General features: G+C 53.3%; 1 protein-coding gene across 4 annotated transcripts; it reads right to left on the reverse strand.

The window, feature by feature from the left end:
• Positions 1 to 4,685: 4,685 nt before the first annotated feature.
• PTPN18 (protein tyrosine phosphatase non-receptor type 18) lies at positions 4,686 to 18,871 on the reverse strand. 4 transcript variants are annotated; one of them, XM_058664386.1, is made up of 15 exons: positions 18,636 to 18,790; positions 16,906 to 17,014; positions 16,651 to 16,727; positions 16,460 to 16,555; positions 16,319 to 16,357; positions 8,881 to 8,949; positions 8,262 to 8,324; positions 7,614 to 7,756; positions 6,964 to 7,030; positions 6,798 to 6,875; positions 6,639 to 6,728; positions 6,447 to 6,544; positions 5,597 to 5,814; positions 5,084 to 5,158; positions 4,686 to 4,904 (listed from the first exon to the last, which is right to left on the reverse strand). In XM_058664386.1, exons 1-15 carry the CDS (start codon positions 18,726 to 18,728, stop codon positions 4,837 to 4,839), a joined length of 1,383 nt encoding a protein of 460 aa, XP_058520369.1. In that variant the 5' UTR covers positions 18,729 to 18,790; the 3' UTR covers positions 4,686 to 4,836. The 4 variants fall into 4 exon arrangements, 3 of the variants coding, with proteins under 3 accessions (XP_058520369.1, XP_058520368.1, XP_058520367.1); XR_009245422.1 differs by adding an exon at positions 5,354 to 5,463 and having other exon boundaries at positions 4,842 to 4,904; positions 6,639 to 6,875; positions 18,636 to 18,871; XM_058664385.1 differs by having other exon boundaries at positions 6,639 to 6,875; positions 8,881 to 8,946; positions 18,636 to 18,798.
• Positions 18,872 to 20,575: the final 1,704 nt, after the last annotated feature.

The raw sequence follows: 20,575 nt of genomic DNA on the forward strand, positions 1-20,575 counted from the left end.
TGTGGCCTTGGAAAGCGGTAGAGGAATGCCCAATGCCTTGGGACCCTGCACCCACATAGGAGACCCAGAAGAAGCTCCTGGCTCCTGACTTCGGATTGGCTCAGCTCTAGGCATTGTGGCTATTTGTGAGCCAGCAGATGGCAGATCTCTGTGTGTGTGTAACTCTGCCTTTCAAATAAAAATAACACATTTAAAAACAATCCTATGTAAAGTCAATCCAAGGGAAAATACTATGAAAAACAGCGTTCTGTTGGAGGCTGAGGCTGGGGTGTGGCTGGTGGGGTTGCAGAGGGCCCTTTGCAGCTTTTCTAGGTGCTGGGGGCTGCAAGCAGTGAGCACCTCTTCCCTGAAGTTGCAGGAACCCCTGCCTGGCTTGCTTCTGCCTCTCTTCACTTTATCTCCTGGTCTGTGGCTCAGCACTCCAATCCTCTGCTTACACTGTCAGCATCTCCTATGGGCTCCAGTTTGTGGGCTGCTCCACTTCCCATCCTGCTTCTTGCTTACGGGTCTGGGAAAGCAGCCAAGGAAGGCTCAAGTCTTTAGGACCCTGCACCCATGTGGGAGACCGGGCAGAAGCTCCTGGCTCCTGGCTTCAGATCAGCTCAGCTCCAGCTGCTGCAGCCATTTTGGGAGTGAATCAGCAGAGGAAAGATCTTTCTATGTCTCTCCTTCTCTCTGTAAATTTGCCTTTCAAGTAAAAACAAATAAATATTAAAAAAAAAAAAACGTATTTATCAGGAGGCAGAGAGACAAAGGCAAAGAGATCTCCCCACCGTCGACTCCCTCCCTAGATTCCCACAGGGGTTAAGACTGGGCAGGAGCTGAGAACCTGGGCCAGATCTCCTACTTGGGTGGTAAAGAGCCAACAGCCACTGCTTCCGAGAGTACACATTAGCAGGAAGCTGGACTCAGGAGCCAGATCTGGGCTGGCCCCCCGAGATGCTCCAGTACGAGATGCAGGCAGCTGAACCCCTCAGCCAGCCCCCTGATGCGTTTAACTTCATGTTTGTGAATGGGAAGATCTCACAGGACCACACTGCTGCTTGCGATTTTTTTTCCACATGCTCTAACAGGAAGAGGTCATTGGCACGAGGCTGTTGGCTGTTTCACCGCAGTTGTGATCACGAAGCTAGTTTGCATGCGTTGTCCTTCCTCTGCATTAGAGCGAAGGCATTTTCCGCACTCTGGTCTTGCAGTAGTTCTTGGCTGACGGTGTTACTTGCTCCTTTTCGTGTGGGAATGCTGTTGAGCATGTCGCTCCTGCCTTCGTTATTTTTGAAGAAGTTATACTTCCAAGTGGGAAAGCACACAAACGTTTGCCCCTCCTGACGGCCCACTCCCACTAGCCTTGAGACCTCATAAAAATGGCAGTGGACTTTGTTCTCAACATGCAAAATAGACCTCTGCAAAGAGGTTGCGAACCCCAATGGGGAAAAAAAAGACGAAGGATATGAGTGTTATCTCAGAGAAAAGAATGAGAATACCTTTGGCCGTGAGCCTACCCCCTACCTGGTCATTAAAAAGCATGTGGTGTCAGGGCTGACATCAGATCCTTATCCCATACCAGAGCCTCTGGGTTGGAGCTGCAGCTCTGCTTCCTGGTCACTGTGTACCCCGGGAGGCAGCAGATGACGGCCCAAGCACGGCGGCACAGCCTTGTCAATCTGCATGGAAGACCCGTGATGAGTTCCAGCCTGCTGGACTTTGGCTCCAGCTATTGCGGGCATTGAGTTAAAAAGGGTAGACTTCCACGTTTGTTTGCTTTTTTCCCTACTCCCTCACCCAGTCCCCAGGGTGCGTCACAATATCTGCGGAATGAATGGGCATCTGGGTTGTTGCATTTGCCACCTCAGTTTGGAAACCATCCTGTTACTAGAGCTGACGCTGCCTGGATGGAGAAGGGCCTTTCTTGAGCGACAACACATTGTTCCAGAGCAGTCAGGAAGTAACCCTGCGAGGGGGCAATGCTGCAGGAAACAGGCGGAAGGGAGAGAGGCCACAGCTACACCTGACAAGTCAGCAGACATCTCACAAAGACGCGGGCACAGACACCCAGGGCCCATGGGGCCTGGGCAACGTGTTTGTGTTCAGGCACTCATCCCAAGGGGCTGGATCTCACCTTGACCCGACACGTCAAAGTGGCCTTGCTGGACAGGAGTATTCTGGGACATGCCAGATACAGGGACCCTGCTCCTGCATGCCCACAGACCACTGTTTTTTCTCTTGTGGCCTTCTTTTGAGGATCAATCGTAAGCAAATAGATACGTAAGTGAAAACAAATGAGGGTACTTCAAAATGAAACAAAGACATTATAATTAGGTGCGAAAAGCCTGAGATCCACCCACAGGTTTTTCATAGCACATATTTTCCTTGAACTTTCTAGATCTCTCCCATGCACTATTATGACATTTTTGCACCAAAATAAAATTACTTCTTTTCGCTTTTTCAAATTACTTGTTTTTATTGGAAAGGCAGATATACAAAGAAAAGCAATACAGGGAGAAAGGTCCTCTGTTTGGGGGCTCACTCCCCAAGTGGCAGCAACGGCCGGAGCTGAGCTGATCCAAAGCCAGGAGCCTCTTCCAGGTCTCCCACACAAGTGTAGGGTCCCCAGGTTTTGGGCCATCCTCCACCACTTTCCCAGGCCACAAGCAGAGAGCTGGATAGGAAGTGGAGCAGCCAGGACACAAACCAGTATCCATATGGGATGTCAGTGCTTGCAATTGAGCCATTTTGCCAGCTCCTTATTTCATTTTCCATGTTCTTCTTTTAGCATTTTTTTTCAGAAATTAATTAATTAATTAATTAATTAATTTCGAAGGCAGAGTTACAGAAAGAGGGAGAAATAGAGAATGCATATCAGCTGGTTCACTTCCAGTACAGCCACAACAGCCAGGGGCCTGGCTAGGCCGGAGCCAGGAGCTTCATCCCAGTCTTCCGCGTGGGTGGCAGCAGCCAAATGCTTGGGCCAGCTTCCTCTACCACCCCAGGCACGGGACACCAAGGCCAGCCCCTCCACCCGCCTTTTGAAGTTCTCTTCCCCTTTCCCCAGTCCCTCCCATCCCACAATTTACATCTCCATGCAGCTGTTAACACAGAAAACCCACTTTGCAGGGGCTAGAAAAACACCTGCAAAGTGGGTTTGGGCAGGGCAGAGAAGCGTCTGCCAGTAGGTGGCGCTCGACACAACTCTGCCACCGACCCAATGGCTGCTGGCTCACAGGGAGTCCTCACCTGAGTCCTGCCACAGAGAAACACGTGTGTGACCTCAAAGCAGCACACCATCAACAATGCCAATGTTCTCTTCTTGAGGGCTGACTATCTGGGGAGGGATCTCATCCTGTTCTTTCCTCTCTGTAACCCAGGATATTATAGGGAAACCACACAGCATGTCCTGGGGGAGGCAGGCTTAGCCCCAGCTCCCGATTCCTGAGATTCCCTCCCCCAGCACTGTTCAGTACTAGACATCGGATCTTTATTTCCAATCCCCAGTTAACCGACACTGATGGCGTTTCTGGAGCCCAACTCAGCTAAGTGGCATATGCACAATTCATCTGTAGCATTTGCTCAGCGAGGAACTGGTAGGAATAAAATGTCTCCAACTTCAGATGCCTACAGGAGATGCTGGCTACCTGTCTGGCCAGCTGGTCTACCCAACAGCATGGGCCTCAATATGGCTGTCACATATTCAATGTTGCCTACCCAGGCCTGTCCACTTCCCCTGGAACCCTTCTGTCCAGCTAGCCGGGTGTCTGGAAGGCCAGCTGTGTGGGCAGGCAGGGTTGTGTCTGTCTGGCAGTGCCAACCTAGTCAGGAGGCCGGTTAGGGTTAGAAAGCCTGTCAGCCTGCCCATGTGAAGGGTTGGGGGGCCTGCTATAGCTGAGATGTCATGTGTCTGTCCATCTATCTGCGTGTCCAGCAAGCAGTCTGTCTGGTTGGTGCAACTGGCAATGGGCTGCCTTCAGTGGCTCTGTTCAGTTCTGTGGATCAGGCTGCTGGCTGAGTGTCCACCTGCCCAGCCACGGACTGGTCCTCTGGTGGTCTGACTGTGTTTATCTGAGAGGTCTTTTTAGCTGTCTGGGACAGTCTGCCTGGATGAGGCTATTTTAAGATTGGAGTGGCTGGGGAAGGTGCATGAGGGTCTATCTTTTTCCCCCTGGGATCACTTGGTCGTCTGGGATGCTCAGACACCAAACATGGACCAGTTTGATCTGTGGGGCAGGAACAGCCTCAGCAGGCCTATCTGTGCATGCTTTCCTTCACAACCCAGGGACCATGCCCATCTTGTAGTCTTTTCTTTTATAAAAAATATTATTTATTTAAAAGGCAGAGTTACAGGGCAAGGATGGGAAGGAGAGATCTTCCATTCTCTTGTTCACTCTCTAAATGGCCGAAACAGCCACAGCTGGGCTAGACCAAAGCTGGGAGTCAGGAGCTTCTTTTGGGTCTCCCACGTGGGTGCAGGGGCCCAAGCACTTGAGCCATCCTTCGCTGCTTTCCCAGGCACATTAGCAGGGTGCTGGATCAGAAGTACAGCAGCCAGGACTCCAACCAGCACCCATATGAGATGCTGGTTTGAGCAGGAGATGGCCCAACCCAATAGCACAATGCCCTCCCCCAGGTTCTTTCTGGCATCAGCTAGAAGCAGCCGCACCTGCCCAGGCCTTCAGCTTGGCACACCGGCATCAATGGGGCTAAGCCCCTAAAGTCCCCAGGCTTCCAGGCTTTTATTGTAATCCAAGCCCAGCATCCCCATTTCCAATCCGTAGCATGGAAGAGCGGAGTTCAACTCCCGCAAGCAGCAGCAGGCAGAGCCAAACGGAGCGGGGGCAGCGCTCACACTCGGGTCCACTCGGCAGGAGGGTCCCGCGGCCCTTTTGGCCTTCCAACACGCAGATTGAAGCCTGGGGGAGGAAAAGTGGGTCACACGGAGGAGATGGGGTGTGGGAAGGTGGCCAGTTTGCAAGCGGTTGTCCCCAAGCCTCTGCCACCACATCCACCTGCTCGAACAGGCCCCCAGCTCTGTATTCCAAACTCCTAGGGTTCACTGGGGGCCACAGGAATACAGGCTCCGGCTTCTTACCCATTCCACCGGTCTGAGCCGGATCAGCCACCTCTTCATACGCGTCGGGTCCTGCAGGGCTTTGGTCAGCAGCAGCTGTGGGCAGAAGACCAGCCCAAAGCTTAGCTCAGCTCAGCTGGTGCCCCAGGGTACTGGGGACCTCAGCCTGGGCAGGCGGCCCTGGGACCTCAGGGGAAGCCCAGAGGCCCTCCGAGGTGGCCGACTGGGGGTGGGAGGACAGCAGGCGGGGGTGGGAGTGGCCAAGCCCCGTATATCCGCCCTGGCCCTCACCGCACAAACAAGCTGACATCACAGCCAGGAACCCAGCTGGTTCAGTCTGAAGACGTTTTGGGGGTGTGCCCCATAGACAGGGGGTGTAACTAAAGAACGCCAAGAGCAGCCTGGGGGAGGAGGGAAGAGGGCAGTTGTCCAGCAAGCTGCGAGTTCCGGAGAAGTAGCAGGTGGGTGGCGGCCCGCCCTAGCCCCAGCCCGGGCGGCCGGACGCCCCAGCGCCCAGGGCCGGCCTCGACTCACCGCGCGCAGGCAGCACCCCCCGCGCGTTGTCCTCCGCTTGCGCTCCCGGCCGCAGGGCGCGCGGCGTCACGTGGCTGTAGAGCCTCTCCGCGTCCGGGCCACCTGTCCGCGCGCCCGAACCCGCACCTGCGCCCGCAGTCGAGGAGGTCCCGCGCTTCTGCACCACCGCGTATGTGTCGGCCATGGTGAGGGTCGGCGCCCCGGGCTCGGAGGTGCTCCTGCGGACGAGGAGCGCGCGGAGGAAGTGAAACGGAAAATGTGAGCCGCCCTCGCCCAAACCGCAGGCTTCCTGCCCTCCCCGACGGCCCACGCAGGAAAGAAGGGAGAAGGCTCTGGGGTTCAGAGGGCACCGGGTGGGGCCTGCACAGGGCCCCCCACCCCCGCGCCTCTGCGCGCCCAGCCAGTTAAGTGGAGGGGCGAGGCAGGGACAGCATGACAGGTGTACGAAGGCGCAGGTCTCCGGAATAGAGGGTGGTCGTGCCTGTGAACTTGGGCATGGAGTTAGAGAGAGAGAGAGGAAGTGGCAAGTAAAGAGGCTAGCCCCGGAGTGAAGGGCGACATCCCTTGCGTCGAAGGAGACTCAGTGTCCCCTACTACCTGCGCCAACCGACTCAGTGTCCCCTACTACCTGCGCCAACCAGGCTAAGGCCTGAGAAATACTTGCTGAAAGTCATGTTTGAGAGCAAGGAAAGAGCTCACCTCGGAACGTGGGGTCCGGGTTTAGGACTAGAGGCTGTGGCAGTGGCATTTTTGGGGGGTGTATCCAGACTCCGAGCACATGCTGGACGAGGAAGGAGAGGGCTGGCACGGCTTCAGAGCTTGGGGGTGGAGGGAGGGGCACGGTCAGTACCTGAGGACCCTGCCTGCTTGGTGGGACGCGTCTAGAAGCCATGCTGGAGACTCTCTCAAGGAGGACAGGGCCTCAGTGGCACAGACGGGTGCAAGGTTCTGGGGAAGATAGGCAGGGAGGGTTGTGGGGCCGCTGGATGTGCTCCAGGCGAGGGGCTAGAGCATGGACGCGAGTGGGCAGACGGCGTGCTACCTCCTTGACGTTCTGATACACGGTGCTGGCTGTCTGCAGCGCTGAGCGGAACATCTGGGCCACCGTGCGGTGTAGGAACCGGTACTGCTCCTGTCGGAGTGAGCGCCCATCAAGGAGGGATGCGGGGGTGGGGGGCGGCCCCGTGTCCCCAGGGCGCACCTCTGTCTGCACCACCGACTGCCGCTGCCTCCGCAACTCCAACACCAAATGGAAGAGGCTGAAGTCCCCTGGGAGGGTCTGGAGCCGGAGAGACGAGCCCCGTGAGTGCAGGCCCCGTGAGTGCCGGACGTGTGAGCACCACGCACTTCCCAGTCCCAAGGGGTACCTCGGTCAGCAGCAGCTGCCTCACGTAATCCAAGGCACACAGGACCCCTGTTCGTCCGCAGCCCGCGCTGCAGAGTGAGAAGCAGAGCTAGATTGGTGTGGGGGGAGAGGGGTGTCTCCCCGCTGCCATGGTACATTGGGGGACCCGCGTTATGGCCTTAGTAGGTGAAGCCACCCACCACCTGCCACACTGGAATCCCATGTGAATGCCAGTGGGAATCCCTGCTGCTTCACTTCCAGTCCAACTCGCTGCTAATGCATCTGGGAAAGCAGTGGAAAATGGCGCATGTACTTGGATCCCTGCACCCATGGGGAAGACCTGGAAGAGTGCTGGCTTGCAGCAGTCTGGGGAAGGAAGCAGTGGCTGAAAGATTCTGTTTAACTCGCTTTTCAAATAACTAAATAAACCTTTTTAAATACGGTGCATTTGGGTCTGCAGAAGACCTCTCGATTCTCAGAACCCTCCAATTACAATTTCAAAGGAAAACTTTATAGTCACTGGTTTATCTGGAGTCATCCGGTTTGTGCTTCCGGCAGTCCAAATTTGACCAGTGCTAACAACTCCAGCCCATGCAAGAAGTTCTAAATTCTCAAAACTCTCGGGCAGAGGGGCAGGTTGGCACTCCACCCCCTGAAGCCCAGTCCCTGAACCTGCAGTGGACACAGAGTGGTCCAGGGCTGGTCCCATGAAGGCGCCGGGCTTCCTCCACCATGGTGAGCACAGTGTCAGAGCTGCTGGGGACGCCGCGGTCTGGCCAGGAGGAGTACTGCAACTGGTGCACACAGCGCGATTCCTGAAACAGAAAGCAGAGAGAGTGTCTGAATCTCCAGCAGCTTCTAAATGTCAGGCCCAGTTTTAAGCATCTCCCACAGATAATCATCCACCCATAGTAATTGAGAAGTGGGACTAGCAGTGACCTTGACGTCCAGTGGGCGAAGCTGCCACTTGGCGATGCCTATATCCCATGCCGGAGTACCGGTTGGTGTCCCGGCTGCTCTACTTCCCATCCCACGCCCTGATAATGCACTTGGGAAAGCAGTAGATGAGTGCTTGGGCCCCTGCTGTCCACATGAGAGACCACAGTGAAGTTCTAGGCTCCTGGCTTTAGCCCGGACCAACCCAGCTGTTACGGCCCAGTGCACGATAGACTCATTCTGTGTGTGTGTGTGTGTGTCCCTTTCTGATGCTCTGCCTCATTAAAAAAAAAAAAAAAGAGAGAGAGAGAGAGAGAGAAGGTGCTGTTGTGAATGCCTGTTTTACAGAACGTGCGTTCCCTCTCCGCCCCCCGCCAACAGTACCTTCTGGAATGTGACCTGGAGGGATCTGTGTGTGACGTCTGTGTTCAGCTGTGCCTCTCTGGTCTGAGAACGTGGGGCAAGTGAAAAGACAGAGGAGAACACACATCGTAGGTGCCCAAAGGCACGTCTTCAGAAAGCCCAGCAAAACTTCCTTTAGCCCAAACACCCGCCCCGCCCCCGCCCCAGTTCGTGCGTGGAAAAATCTCTTGCTGTTGGCACAGAGAGGACCCATGGCTAAGACACAAACCCAAACATGCCCTTTCTTATGGTTAAAAAAAAAAAAAAAAAAAAAAAAAAAGGATTTCTCTGGTTCTAAAGAAAAAGTGCATTTTCCTGGGTTCTTGCAACATGCTAAGAGTGAAGGATTTCCAGAACCCAAGCAGGCATGTGTACATGCGAGAAGGAATTGTGACCATGGGCGCAGTCAAAACGCAGGGGCCATGCATATCTGGAGATGTGAGTACTTGCTGTGTCAATCTCTGGGAGCCCTGTGTGTCTCCCACGGTGTGGGGACAAGAGCCACCAACCCTCACCCCTGGATGACCTACTCGAGTGGATGCTCCCCAGCATCCAGCATCCCAGGCTGCAGCCCCCCAGCCCCATCCTGGCCCCAGCTCACCAGGGTGATGCAGAAAAACCCAATTTGCAGTGGCTGCTGCTCTTGGGCCCAGTAGCGCTCACACTTCTTCTGAAAAGGCCGAGGGGAATGGGTGGCATGAGGATGTGGGGTCACCTTCAGAGCTGCAGCTCCACAGTCCATGCCCTCCTGGGTCAGCCCAGGCTGCTGCAGGAACCACAGGCAGGCAGCTGCAGCCATGGTGGGGCTGGCCAAACTGCTCAGGTCGCACACCCATGCAGACTTGGCACAAAGCGGGGTTTGGAGGAAGCTGCTGACCATGGGAACCCAGCCAAATCACTGACCATGACACTGGAGGTCAGCATGGAGGACAGCCAGTGCCTGGACAAACTGCCCAGCTCACGGCTGGCAGACAGGCACAAGGCTGTGGGATATGAGCAATCTAGTGACTTCGCTGAGCGGGCAGGCCAGAGGTCATGGCTCAGGGAAGCCAAGGCCACCATGACTGGCAGGATACAGTCTCGGAAAGAGCAGAATTATGCAAAAAAGAAGAAACACAAAACCCACCATTACCTAACAGCCCTCCAAAAATCTGCATAGGGGTGTCTATTTCTTGAGTCTGGCTGAATAAGCATCAGGCACCTTTACCAAGTTCATGGAAAATACACATTATGAAAAACAAGGCATGGATTTTTTTTGTACTTAAATTTGTATTTTACTGTTATTTTCTATGATTTTTTTTAATGAATAGTGAACTTGTCTTTTATTTGAAAGATTTGTAGAAAGAGAGAGAGAGTGCAATGTTCTATTCCCTGGTTATTCCCCAGAGACCACAACAAGCCAGGAGCCAAGAGCTTCTCCAGGTCTCCCATGTGGCTGGCAGGGGCCAGATGTTGGGGCACCCTCCACTGTATTGCCAGGACATCAGCAGGAAGCTGGATGGGAAGTAGAGCAGCCAGTGTCACACCAGTGCCCATACAAGATGCTGGTGTCTCAGGCAGTGGATTTATGTGCTATTCCACAATGTTAGCACCTGCCATGAATTTTTTAAAAAGATGTGTTGTATTTATTGAAAGGCAGAATGATACAGACAGGGGGAAAGAGAAAGTTCTTCCATCTCCTGGCTCACTCCTCAGATGGCTGCAATGACTGACACTTGGTGCCAGGAACTGCATCCTGGTCTCTTATGCAGGCGGCAGGAGCCCACGCAGATGGACCAGCCTCCATTGCTTTCCCAGATGCATTCATAGGAAGCTGGATGGGAAGTGGAGCAGCTGAGACTCCAACTGGGGCTCTGACATGGGATGCTAATTGGTGGGCTTAGCGTACGGTGCCAAAACACAGTCTTGGTTTTCTGAAAATTTTAAAGGCTGGCATGTAATCCCATGAAGCCAGGTAAGACTAACCTTCCAGAGGAACATGAGAACCAGGGATCCACCGGGTGAACATCCCCTTGTGTTCAGAGGTGGGGCAGAAGTAGAGTATGTTCTCTCTCGCCACAGCAGAAAGGCCTGGCTGGGGGTGAGTTGGGGGTACCCAGAGGGCCTGCTCGTTGCCAGTGGTGCTAACCTGATGCTAGAGGTGAGGCTTCCCTGGACCCGCCCTGGAGGGGACTTCAGAGTCACCAGTCAGCCTCTGTGTGCAACTGAACTGCCTTCCAGGAAGAGGCCAACAACCCTGAAAGGGAGGCAGGAGATCCTAGCCCTTCACCTGCGCTACACTCACGCTAGCAAGCACCAACGAAAAAATTGCTAGACATTAAAAAAAAAAAAGGAGGTAGGAAATGACAGCCCATCAGTCCCCAAAATGACACAGATGAAGAAAGAAACCAGAGACTGAAAATAGCTCATGGTAAATACATTCCGAGATGAAAAAAGTCCAGCCTTCATATGATAAAGAGTGAACTTCCACCGGGAAGAAACAAAACACACAACATGGAAAAATCCCCTGTTTTCCAGAGTGTTAGACTCCAGAGGGAAAGTTCTGTGGATGTGAAAGCAGAGCTGCGAGAAATACTCGATATGAAAAAAAGAGAGGGGCTGGCTTGGTGGCACAGCAAGCTAATCCTCCACCTGCAGTGCTGATATCCCATATGGGTGCTGGTTTGAGTCCTGGCTGCTCCACTTTCGATCCAGATCTCTGTTCATGGTATGGGAAAGCTGTAAAGGATGGCTTAAGTCCTTGAGCCTCTACATCTGTGTGGGAAACCCAGAGGAAGCTCCTGGCTTCGGATCGGCTGGATGCCAACTACTGCGACCATTTGGTGAGTGAATCAGCAGATGCAAGATCTCTCTCCTTCTCTCTGCACAGCTGCCTTTCAAATGAAAAAGAAATAAACTTTTTTTCTGAAATAAATGATAAAAGAGAAACTATTAGAAAACTAGAAAGAAAGAAAGAAAGAAAGAAAGAAAGAAAGAAAGAAAGAAAGAGAAAGAAAAGAAAAGAGAAGAAAAGAAAAGAAAAGAAAAGAAAAGAAAACAGAATCAGAGAATTAGACCAGGGGATCTAATGTGTGTGTCTGGGGTTGAGAAGGTCAAGGGGACGGAGAACAGAAACTACATTTGAAGAAATAGGAGCTGAGAACTTGCCCACACTTGGTGGAGCTAAGACACCCAGCTCCGAGGAAGCCAAGAAATGCAGAGAGAACACACATGAAGTCACCCTGGGGCAGCTGAAAACCAGTAAGAAAGACAAAAAGCTTGAACACATCACACAGACTGGTAAAAGAGACACTAAGGAACAAAGAGAAGGACAGCAAATTTTTTTCAGAATCTCTGTGTGGCAAAAATCAACCCTGAGACCTCCTAAAAACGCTGAAATTTAAAAAGGGGGAAAAAAAGGCTTTTTTAGACCAATGCAAGCCGATTTGGATTTGCACAAAATACTAAAGAATGAAGAAAAATGGGAAAGCTATGGCTCTCATTTTTAGCATTTGGAGAAGATAATCCAGTAAATCTGACCAAACAATTCCGGATGAATTGACACCCTCTCTCCCAAACTGTTACAAAAGGAACAGGACAAAGATTCCCCAGTATATACCCTGCAGCCAATTTGAACCAATCAGACAAAGACATCGAAGAAAACAACTAACCAGCGCTCTCAGCGAAACACCAGCCACATATTGTGCACCATGACCAAGAGGGATTCATCCTCAGAACGCAAGACTAGCTTAACATTTGAGAAATTAATGTTATACACCTTGTTAACAAAATACAAAACAAGGGCCCAGTGCAGTAACCTAACGGCTTAAGTCCTCACCTTGTACGTGCAGGGATTCCATGGGTGCTGGTTCTAATCCTGGTGGCCCCACTTCCCATCCAGCTCCCTGCTTGTAGTCTGGGAAAATAGTCGAGGACGGCCCGAAGCCTTGGGTTCCTGCACCCACGTGGGAGACCTGGAACAGGCTCCGGGCTTCTGGCTTCGTATCGGCTCAGCTCTGGCTATTGCAGCCATTTGTGGAGTGAATCAGCAGATGGAAGATCTTCCTTTCTGTCTCTCCTCCTCTCTGTATATCTGACTTTCTGATTAAAATTTAAAAGTAAATTAAAAAAACAACACAATGTAACTATCTAGTAGAAACAGACATTTTTTTTTTTTTGGACACATCCAACATCCCTTCATAATAGGAACATGGAAGGAAGCAGGACTGGAAAGAAAACTGCTCAACATGATAGAAAATATCCATTGAAAGTCCACAAATAGCAACACACTTCATGGTTAAAAATGAATGTTTTGCCCTGAAAATCAGAAAAAAGGCAAGAGTGTTCGCATTTCTATGTGTCCCAAAAATTCTAGCCAGTGCAAGTAGGAAAAAGGAGCCCAGATAGATAGATGATGGATAGAGGAAGAGAGACAAGGAAGGGGAGAGAGAGAGAGGAGAGAGAAGAGGAAGAATGTGAGGAAGAAGGGGCACCCAGGTTGGAAAGGAAGAAATAGAACTGTTGAGTTACAGCTGACATGATCTTCTATGTAGAAAACTCCAAAGAGTCCACACACACACGCGTGCACACACACACACACACACACGCGCGTGCATGCATACTCCCATTTACTAAAGCTAATAAACAACTTCAGGAAGGTTACAGGATACAAGACAATACAGAGCGAGCAACTGTATTTCTACAATTCTATTTGGCTTACAGTGAGCCAAGCAAGAAACAAGGCTATTTACAATACCATCGAGGCACATGACTAAATTCTTAGGAATAAGTGTTTAAAGGAGCAAAGCTGGTCATCTGGACGCTACTAAAGCCTGCTGACAGCCATGAACAAGGACCTAGAGCTAGGAGAAGACACCCGTGTCGAGAGGCTGGGAGACAATGTGGTTAGGATGGCAATGCCCTCCAAAGTGACTTGCGCCCGCGCCCCCCGCCCAATGCAGTCCCTGCAAGATCCCAGCAGGACTGTGGATGACACAGACTGATCTCTAAACTCAAGGATGTCGTGGCCATAAAAGACCACGGCAGGTTCCACCGGGACGCACAGCATTTAACATGTAGTCATGCCTACCGTCATGACTGGTAGCATGGAATAAAGCTGGCAAAAGCAACAGAGTGGAGTAAACGAGGCAAACACACCAGCTGTGTGCATAGTGAGCCCCTCCAGCCAGCAAGGCAAGCTCCCAGACCCAGCAAGAGCCAAATGTACCGGAAAACAAAGGCAGCCATGCCTGCTCCGTCAACCCTCTTCACACAGCGAGGGATCCACCAGGAGCTGCAACTTGTTTTTCTCAAGATTTATTGAGTTTTATTTGAGAGGTGATTTACAGAGAGAAGAGACAGACAGAAGAATCTTCCATTTGCTGGTTCACTCCCCAAATGGTCACAATGGCCAGAGCTGAACCAAATCAAAACCAGGAGCCAGGAGTGCAGATCTCAAGGCTTTGGGCCATCCTTGACTGCTTTCCCAGGCCACAAAGGAGCTGGATGGGAAGTGGAGGAGCTGGGATATGAACCAGCGCCCATATGGGATCCCTACACCTGAAGTGGGAGGATTAGCTAATTGAGGCATTGTGCCAAGCTCTAGAGCCATACATTTAAAAAATTAAATAAAAGGCTCATCTGGAGGACTCCACAGTACCTGATTTCTAAACTCACTGTCAAAGTGCTAAAATCCAAACTTGGGTTTAACTGGCAGGAAGCTAGGCATATTGATCAATGGAATAAAACAGTCTTCAGAAATAAATGCTGACCCTGACAATCAGCTAGTTTCCATTGGGAGGGTCAAGTTCATTTCATGCAGGAAGCCTTGCTCTTTCCACAAATAATACTAGAACACTGGTATATCCACATGCAAATGAAGGAATCTGGACCTTCTAGATCATAATCCACACAAAAATTAACATGAATCTGAGACATCCATGCAAGAGATTAAACCACAAAACACTGGGGTCTACAAAACAAACAAGCAAAGAAAAAACAAACACCAGGGTTGCAGCTGTGGCATAGCACATAAAGCCATTGTGTATAATGCCCGGCATCCCATCTGGGCACTGGTTTGAGTCCCAGCTGCTACGCTTCCTTTCAGCTCCCTGCTAATGTGCCTGGGAAAGCAGAAGACGGCCCAAGAGCTTGGGCTCCTACAACCCACGTGGGAGACCTGAGAAAAGCTCCGTGGCTTTGGCCTGGCCCAGCCTTAGCTGTTGTAGCTGCTGGAAGATCTCTCTCCCCCTTTATAACTCTTTCAAAATAAATAAATGAATACTTTTTAAAAATTGGAAGAAAACATAGGAGTAAATCTTTATGAGCTTTAATTAGGTAGCAATCTCTTGGACGCCAGGTCAGAAGCATAAAGGAAAATGATCACAGTGCAATGGCCAGGACTGAGCCGATCAAAAGCCAGCAGCCAGGAGCTTCCTGCAGGTCTGCCCCAGGTGGGTGCAGGGTCCCAAGGCTTTGGACCATCCTGTACTGCTTTCCCAAGTCACAAGCAGAGAGCTGGGTGGGAAGCAGAGCAGCTGGGACTCAAAATCAGCACTGATGTGGAATGCTGGCACTTGCAGGTGGAGTATTAGCCAATTGAGCCATCGCGTTGGTCCCAGCACAAATTTTCTGTTCGAGATAACGACATGAGTGCTAGAAATGCCACTGTGTCTGTCCTTCATGCCACCGAAAGGGGCTGCAATGAGGAACTACATGCAGTGCGTATTTCATCACAACCACGAAAAGGCACACAACACCGGTTCTCAGCCTCTATGATAGTCCAAAGGACGGAAATGAGTGTCAGTGAGCCTGTGAAGAAATCCAGGTCCTCCTGTGGCTGAGTGTGGAGGCAGAGAGATGCGTGCAGTGTGCCAGTTCCTCAAAATGCTAAAATAGAGTTCTCCTGTGACCCGGTAATTCCACTGCTAGGTGGAGAGCAGTGAAGACGGAGCTCCACACAGAGACACACGTGAACGTCTGTGACAGTGTTAGTCACAATGGCCAAACAAGCCATCATGGGCGGGCCTACACAGTGACATTAGAAGTTAAGCTCCCCCCTGCAGCACTCGCATGCCGGACAGGCACGTTCAAGTCCCAGCTGCTTCAGTTCTGATCCAGCTCCCTGCTAACAGCCTGAGAAAGCAACAGAGGGTGGTCCAAGTGCTTGGACCCCTGCCACCCATATAGGAGACCATGAAGAAGCCCCTGGCTTTTGGCTTTGCCCAGCTGCAGTCATTGTAGTCATTTGGAGAGTGGACCAACAGATGGAAGATCTCTGTTTCTGCCTCTGCCTCACTGTAACGTTCAAATTAAAATAAACAAATCTTTTTAAAAATGGAAATGACTCCAGGTCTACAAACAGATAGGTCCATTCAATGGAATATAACTTGCCAATAAAACAGAGCGAAATGTTGATCCAGGAGCCTCAATTATGTGCTGGGCACAGTCATACACATGGCAATGTCCAGAATAGGCAAGCCCACAGCGAACCTGTATATATCTGGGGCAGCCTGGGGCTACAGAGACCGGTGGGAAATGGGGAAAAAAAACTGTTCAAAACACAGGATTTCTTTAGGGGGAAGGAGGGCAGTGTGTGTATAAATTCTCCAACTCATAATGGTGACGAATGCAGAATCTGGACCCATGTGTTAAGCCACTAGATTGTGGGCATGAAGTGGGTGATGGCGTCTCCACAAGGCAGAGCAAAAACAATAGCCTTGCTGGCAGGTGCATTCCATACTGGGAGTTCCCTAGTGTGTCAGAGAATGCAAGACAAAGATAGTGCCGTGACAGCATCCAGGGTGCTCTCACTGAGCGCCTAACACCTAAACAAGTACCTGTGGAACCAGGCAGGGGCAGGCAGGGATGGGGCAGAGGGGACAGGCACACCCAAGGTCGCACTTGGCACATCTGCCCAGGAGCAGGGGCCAGAGTCCCCCAGCGCAGGAAGGAAGGAGAGATGTGGCAGAGAGTCAGGGTGAGCCCCCACGCCTGATCTGCGGTGTGAACCGACCCAACTGCAGGAGACGGTGAGCCCCAGGGGCCCACGGGATACCTACCCGCCCATTTTCCGTCTCGCGACACGCCATCAGAATCACCTAAACCGAGGAGGAGGGCACACAGAGGTGCTGTGAACAGGGTCCAGGACGCGGCCCTGAGAGCCCTGGGGCAGCCGACCCCTCCCACCTCAGAGGGCTGACCTTGACCCGGAACTCCCACACCAAGCGCCAGAAGTCCAGCAAGGTGTGAGGCAACGGCCCTTGGGTGGCGATGTAGGCCGGGCCTCCGTCCCCGCCCTACCAGGGAGAGGCGTGGTCATTGCAGGCTCACAGCAGGCTACCTCACCCCCCTCACCTCCCCGAGATGCCCCCTCCCCGGCCCCAGGCCTGACCCGGATGAAGTTGCCGTTGATGTAGTCGCCGTGTCCTTCCTCGTGGAGCAGAGAGAGGATCACTCGCGTGTGGTCATCTGCCCGTGGGCGAGATGAGAAATGTGGGATGTGCGGGTGAGAGGGGTGTCCGTGCACTTGCCTGGCTCCCCTCCTGCTCCAGGCGGGCAACAACTGCGCGGCTGCGGAGCTCTGACACCTGCTTGGGCAGCGAGGCGGAGCGCGCGCCCCTTGCTCCCCGCCGAAGCCCCCACTCACAGGGTAGCACGTCCTTGTAGCGGTTCTTCTTCACGTTCTCCCGCAGGCTGCCGGCTTTGGCAGAGCACACTCCCTTGCTCTTCCAGGCAGCTGAGCGGGCCAGGATGCTCTAGCGGGTGAAAACAGAGCAGCCAGGTCAGAAAAGGCGCCTTTTGGAGCGGGCGAGAACGCTGAAGCAGCCGACTGGAGGTCGCGCTCCCGAGTTGCCTGCGAGCAGGCCTGACGCGCCGTGGGGACTTGGCCGGGGAGGCGCGGTCGGGTGGAGCTCAAGCTTCGCAGCTCCCCCTCTCCTGCACGCTCGGCTCGGCTCGACGGCTTTAAGTTTACACTGAGGGTGACAGCTACAGGAGCGCCTGACCCAGGATAAACCTGTGCTCGTGCGCGCTGGCGTGCAACGCTTCCAAACTACTACGATGTGCAGCAAGACACCGCGGGTATGTTTTCCCGTACGGGTAAAGAGCGCAGGACGTTACCAGGAATTTGTCATTACATCACACCTCCTCAGTTACCCTCCTGTGCGAGCCTCCGTCCTCAAAGCTTGCTGTGGTCCCCCGCCCCCTCCGATCGCTGAAGCCCTTGGGGTCGCGCCGTAGGGACGCAGTGGGCCTTTCAGTTTATAAGAAGCCGGGGAGAGCAGAGGCGGGGCGGAGGGACCCTTCCGGAGGCTCCCGCAGGTGCAGCAGGAGGGCCGTTAATGGCAATATCATACCCCAGGTGGGTGGCATAGGTTGGCTACCTGCCTTTCCATTCCGTATAAATTACACTTCACGTTTAGTCTGCATGTCCTATATTCCTTATGTACTACAATGCGTGTTGCCAATATATATGTATTGATCATCTCAGAGATCTTGAAAATGTTGATCAAAAACGCTTGTTAAAAAACTACTGTGCACATTTTTTTTACGCCAGAACGACCTTATCTTTTAGTGCTATTTTTCCTAGAACTCCCTGAAACTTTATGAAACACCCTCGCATCTCTTAACGCATTTTGTATTGACGTTGGAACTTCGGATGAGTTTCTCCATCCCACCTTTGTTGGGCTGTGCGTGTTGTCTGATGGAGTTTCTAGCCATAGTATAAATCGTCACGTGAAAATAAAACTATTTTCCAAGACTTGGACCCAAATACGCATCTCTAATACTGCCCTGTCCACAAACACTGAGTGTGCACGTGTCTACGGCTTGAGGCCTTGCCCTGGTCCGGGGGACGACGTAGCAGGGGCTGGGCCCCCGAAATGCGAGTTGGAATTCTTGGCGCACAGAGATGCGCACGCCTTAGGGATTCAGCATCCGCGAGGTGCTCAGCGCTTGCGCCCACCCCGCGTCTTCTCGGGCTTTCTGAGGCATGGGGTCCCCTTGTCACCAAGGAGAAAGGCACACGCTCACCTTCCCTGCTGCTCCTGCTACTCTCGCCCGGCTCCCACCCCGGGCTCACCCTTACCCCACCGACCTCCCGGGCCCCGGGAGAGGCGCGCCGGCTGCCTCCCTGCGCCGGGTGTGCGGCCCGTCCCGCCTCGCAGAGGGAAGAGGACTACTGGACACACCCGAGGGCGGGTGAGTCCCTGCCAACCCGGCCTTGGACTTTGCCCGCTGGGGCCCTTTGGGTAGATGGTGAAAGAGACTGAGGTAACAGTTGGGGGGGGGGAGGGAGAGAGGGAGGAGGAGAGAGACTGAGAGGGAGAGGAGCCGATGGGCTGGCACTGCGCGGCCGTCCACACTCGCTCAACTCACGCTGAACTCGCTGGAGAGGACCTCCCCCTCCCAGCCGCCCTGCGCCTCCAGCCGCTCCAGGAAGCTCCGGGCCGCGTCCAGGCTGTGGCTCATCGCGCTGTTCGCCCGCGAGGTGCCGTCCAGTGGCTGCGCTGGGCGCTCACCAGCGGTGTAGACGCCGCGGGAGGAGGGGCCCCGCTGAGGCGGCTCCGCCCCGGTCCTCGCCAGCCAATGGCAGCGCGCGGCGGCTTGGCCGGGGGTGGAGGGGCGAGTGGCCACCCCCACGGTCACCGGTGCCTGGGGACTGTCGCGCGTACCGGCGCCAGGACCCGGGATCAGCTGGAGCCCGGCGTGTTTCCGAGCTGGGAAGGAGAAGTGAGTCCCATGAGAGCGCTTTCTTTTTCTCCAGCCGCCCCGCCCGCAGGTGGATCCGCACAATCCCCCAGACGCTTCTGTCCTAAGCCCTATGACTCCTCCCACCAGGTGCCTTTTTTAAAAATTTTGAATTTTTTGATGCAATTCCGTAGAGTCTGGGATTCGCCCCCCCCCTCCGCCCCAAATTCCACCAGGTGCGGTTCTGAGAGAACTGCAGCAGACCAGGGGACCCGCGGACGGGGAGAGGCCCCGGGATCCCTGGGTGGGGGTGGGCAGATCGTCGCAGGTGTGTGCTCAGTTGGTGAGGGGTAACGGGAGTCAAGGTAATTCTCTGGTGGAAGACCCCTGCGCACACTCTGAGGGCCACACAGGGCAGGCTTTGGTTTGGGGGCATCTGGGCCTTGTTGTGGTAGTACAGTTTGGGGGCTGGGGGAGCTGACCCTGCGACTGAGATGGCTCCACTCTGCCATACGAGGATCTTCTGTCCCATTGGAGGTCAGTGGAGTCTAGGTTTGTAGCTTAGGGTCCTTCCTATAGGCTAGGGTGGACAAGTCTGTCCAGTAGACAGTCTTTCTGAACGGATGGGATGCTTGGTCCACCAGGACAAAATCAGTCTCTCTCTCTCTCTCTCTGAATTTCTTTATTTTCACTGGAAAGGCAGATTTACAGAGAGAAAGAAAAACAGAGAGAAATATCTTCCATCTGCCGATTCACTCTGCAAATGGCCTCCGCAATGGCCAGAGCTGAGCTGATCCAAAGTCAGGAGCCAGGAGCTTCCTCTGGGTTTGCTACAAAGTTCAGGGTCCCAAAAACTTGGGCCATCCTCCACTGCTTTCCCAGACCATAAGCAGAGAGCTGGATGGGAAATGGAGCAGAGAGGACACAAAACAGCACCCATATGCTGGTGATTGAAGATGGAAGATTACTCAGTTGAACCATTGTGCTGGCCTGGGGGAGGAATTCTGTCTCCTGCCTGTTTGGGACCCACCCTCCAGTTGAACAGCAAAAGGGCAAGGAGGGGGGCACCTCCATGTGTCTCCAACTCCACGCTACATAATCTGTGTCCGTCCCGCTGGGAGTCTGCCTCAGGTGCTGTCTGTCCATGCAGAAGTGTGTCTGTCTGATGTGCCACAGATGTGTCTGGATGCTTGGGGAGGAGGGGGGAGGTTGTGCCTGAAGATCTTTCTACCTGACTACCCCTGGTGTACGGAACTGGTTAGATGCTGCCCTGTGCCCTGAGAGTGAGGTGGTCCAGCTGTGGTCTGCTGTTCATGGCAGGGTGGGAGTCTGTGTTTCTGGCCATGGGTCCATCCTCACTCTGATCATTGAACCCACCTGCTTTCCTGCCACCTGGTCCAAATGTCAGCAAATATCTGCACTCTGAGAGCTCATGGCGAGGGCTGTTTGGGGACATGGAAAGCCCCAGATAGCGTCCCCGCCAGATCTCCTTCATCCACCCACCCTTCTATCTCGTCTCAGAGCACTACATGCTCAGTTCCTGCTCTTAGGTTCCCTGCCAGCAGCGGTGAGAAGCCCACATGGCTGGCACAGCCAGCAAAGACCCCATGCTAAGTATCCTGAAGCCC

The sequence above is a fragment of the Ochotona princeps genome, chromosome 5 (assembly GCF_030435755.1).
Source record: "Ochotona princeps isolate mOchPri1 chromosome 5, mOchPri1.hap1, whole genome shotgun sequence".
In the NCBI taxonomy this organism is placed as follows: Eukaryota; Metazoa; Chordata; class Mammalia; order Lagomorpha; family Ochotonidae; genus Ochotona; species Ochotona princeps.

Excerpts from the sequence above, each read along its gene's own strand:
- PTPN18 (XM_058664384.1), bottom strand. The coding sequence starts at position 18,728 with ATGAGCCACAGCCTGGACGCGGCCCGGAGCTTCCTGGAGCGGCTGGAG. Across the intron at positions 7,031-7,613 it reads CCACTCTGTGTCCACTGCAG|CGCGGGCTGCGGACGAACAG; the intron begins GTTCAGGGACTG and ends CTCACTCTGCAG. Across the intron at positions 5,815-6,446 it reads CAAGCAGGCAGGGTCCTCAG|GAGCACCTCCGAGCCCGGGG; the intron begins GTACTGACCGTG and ends CCTCGTCCGCAG.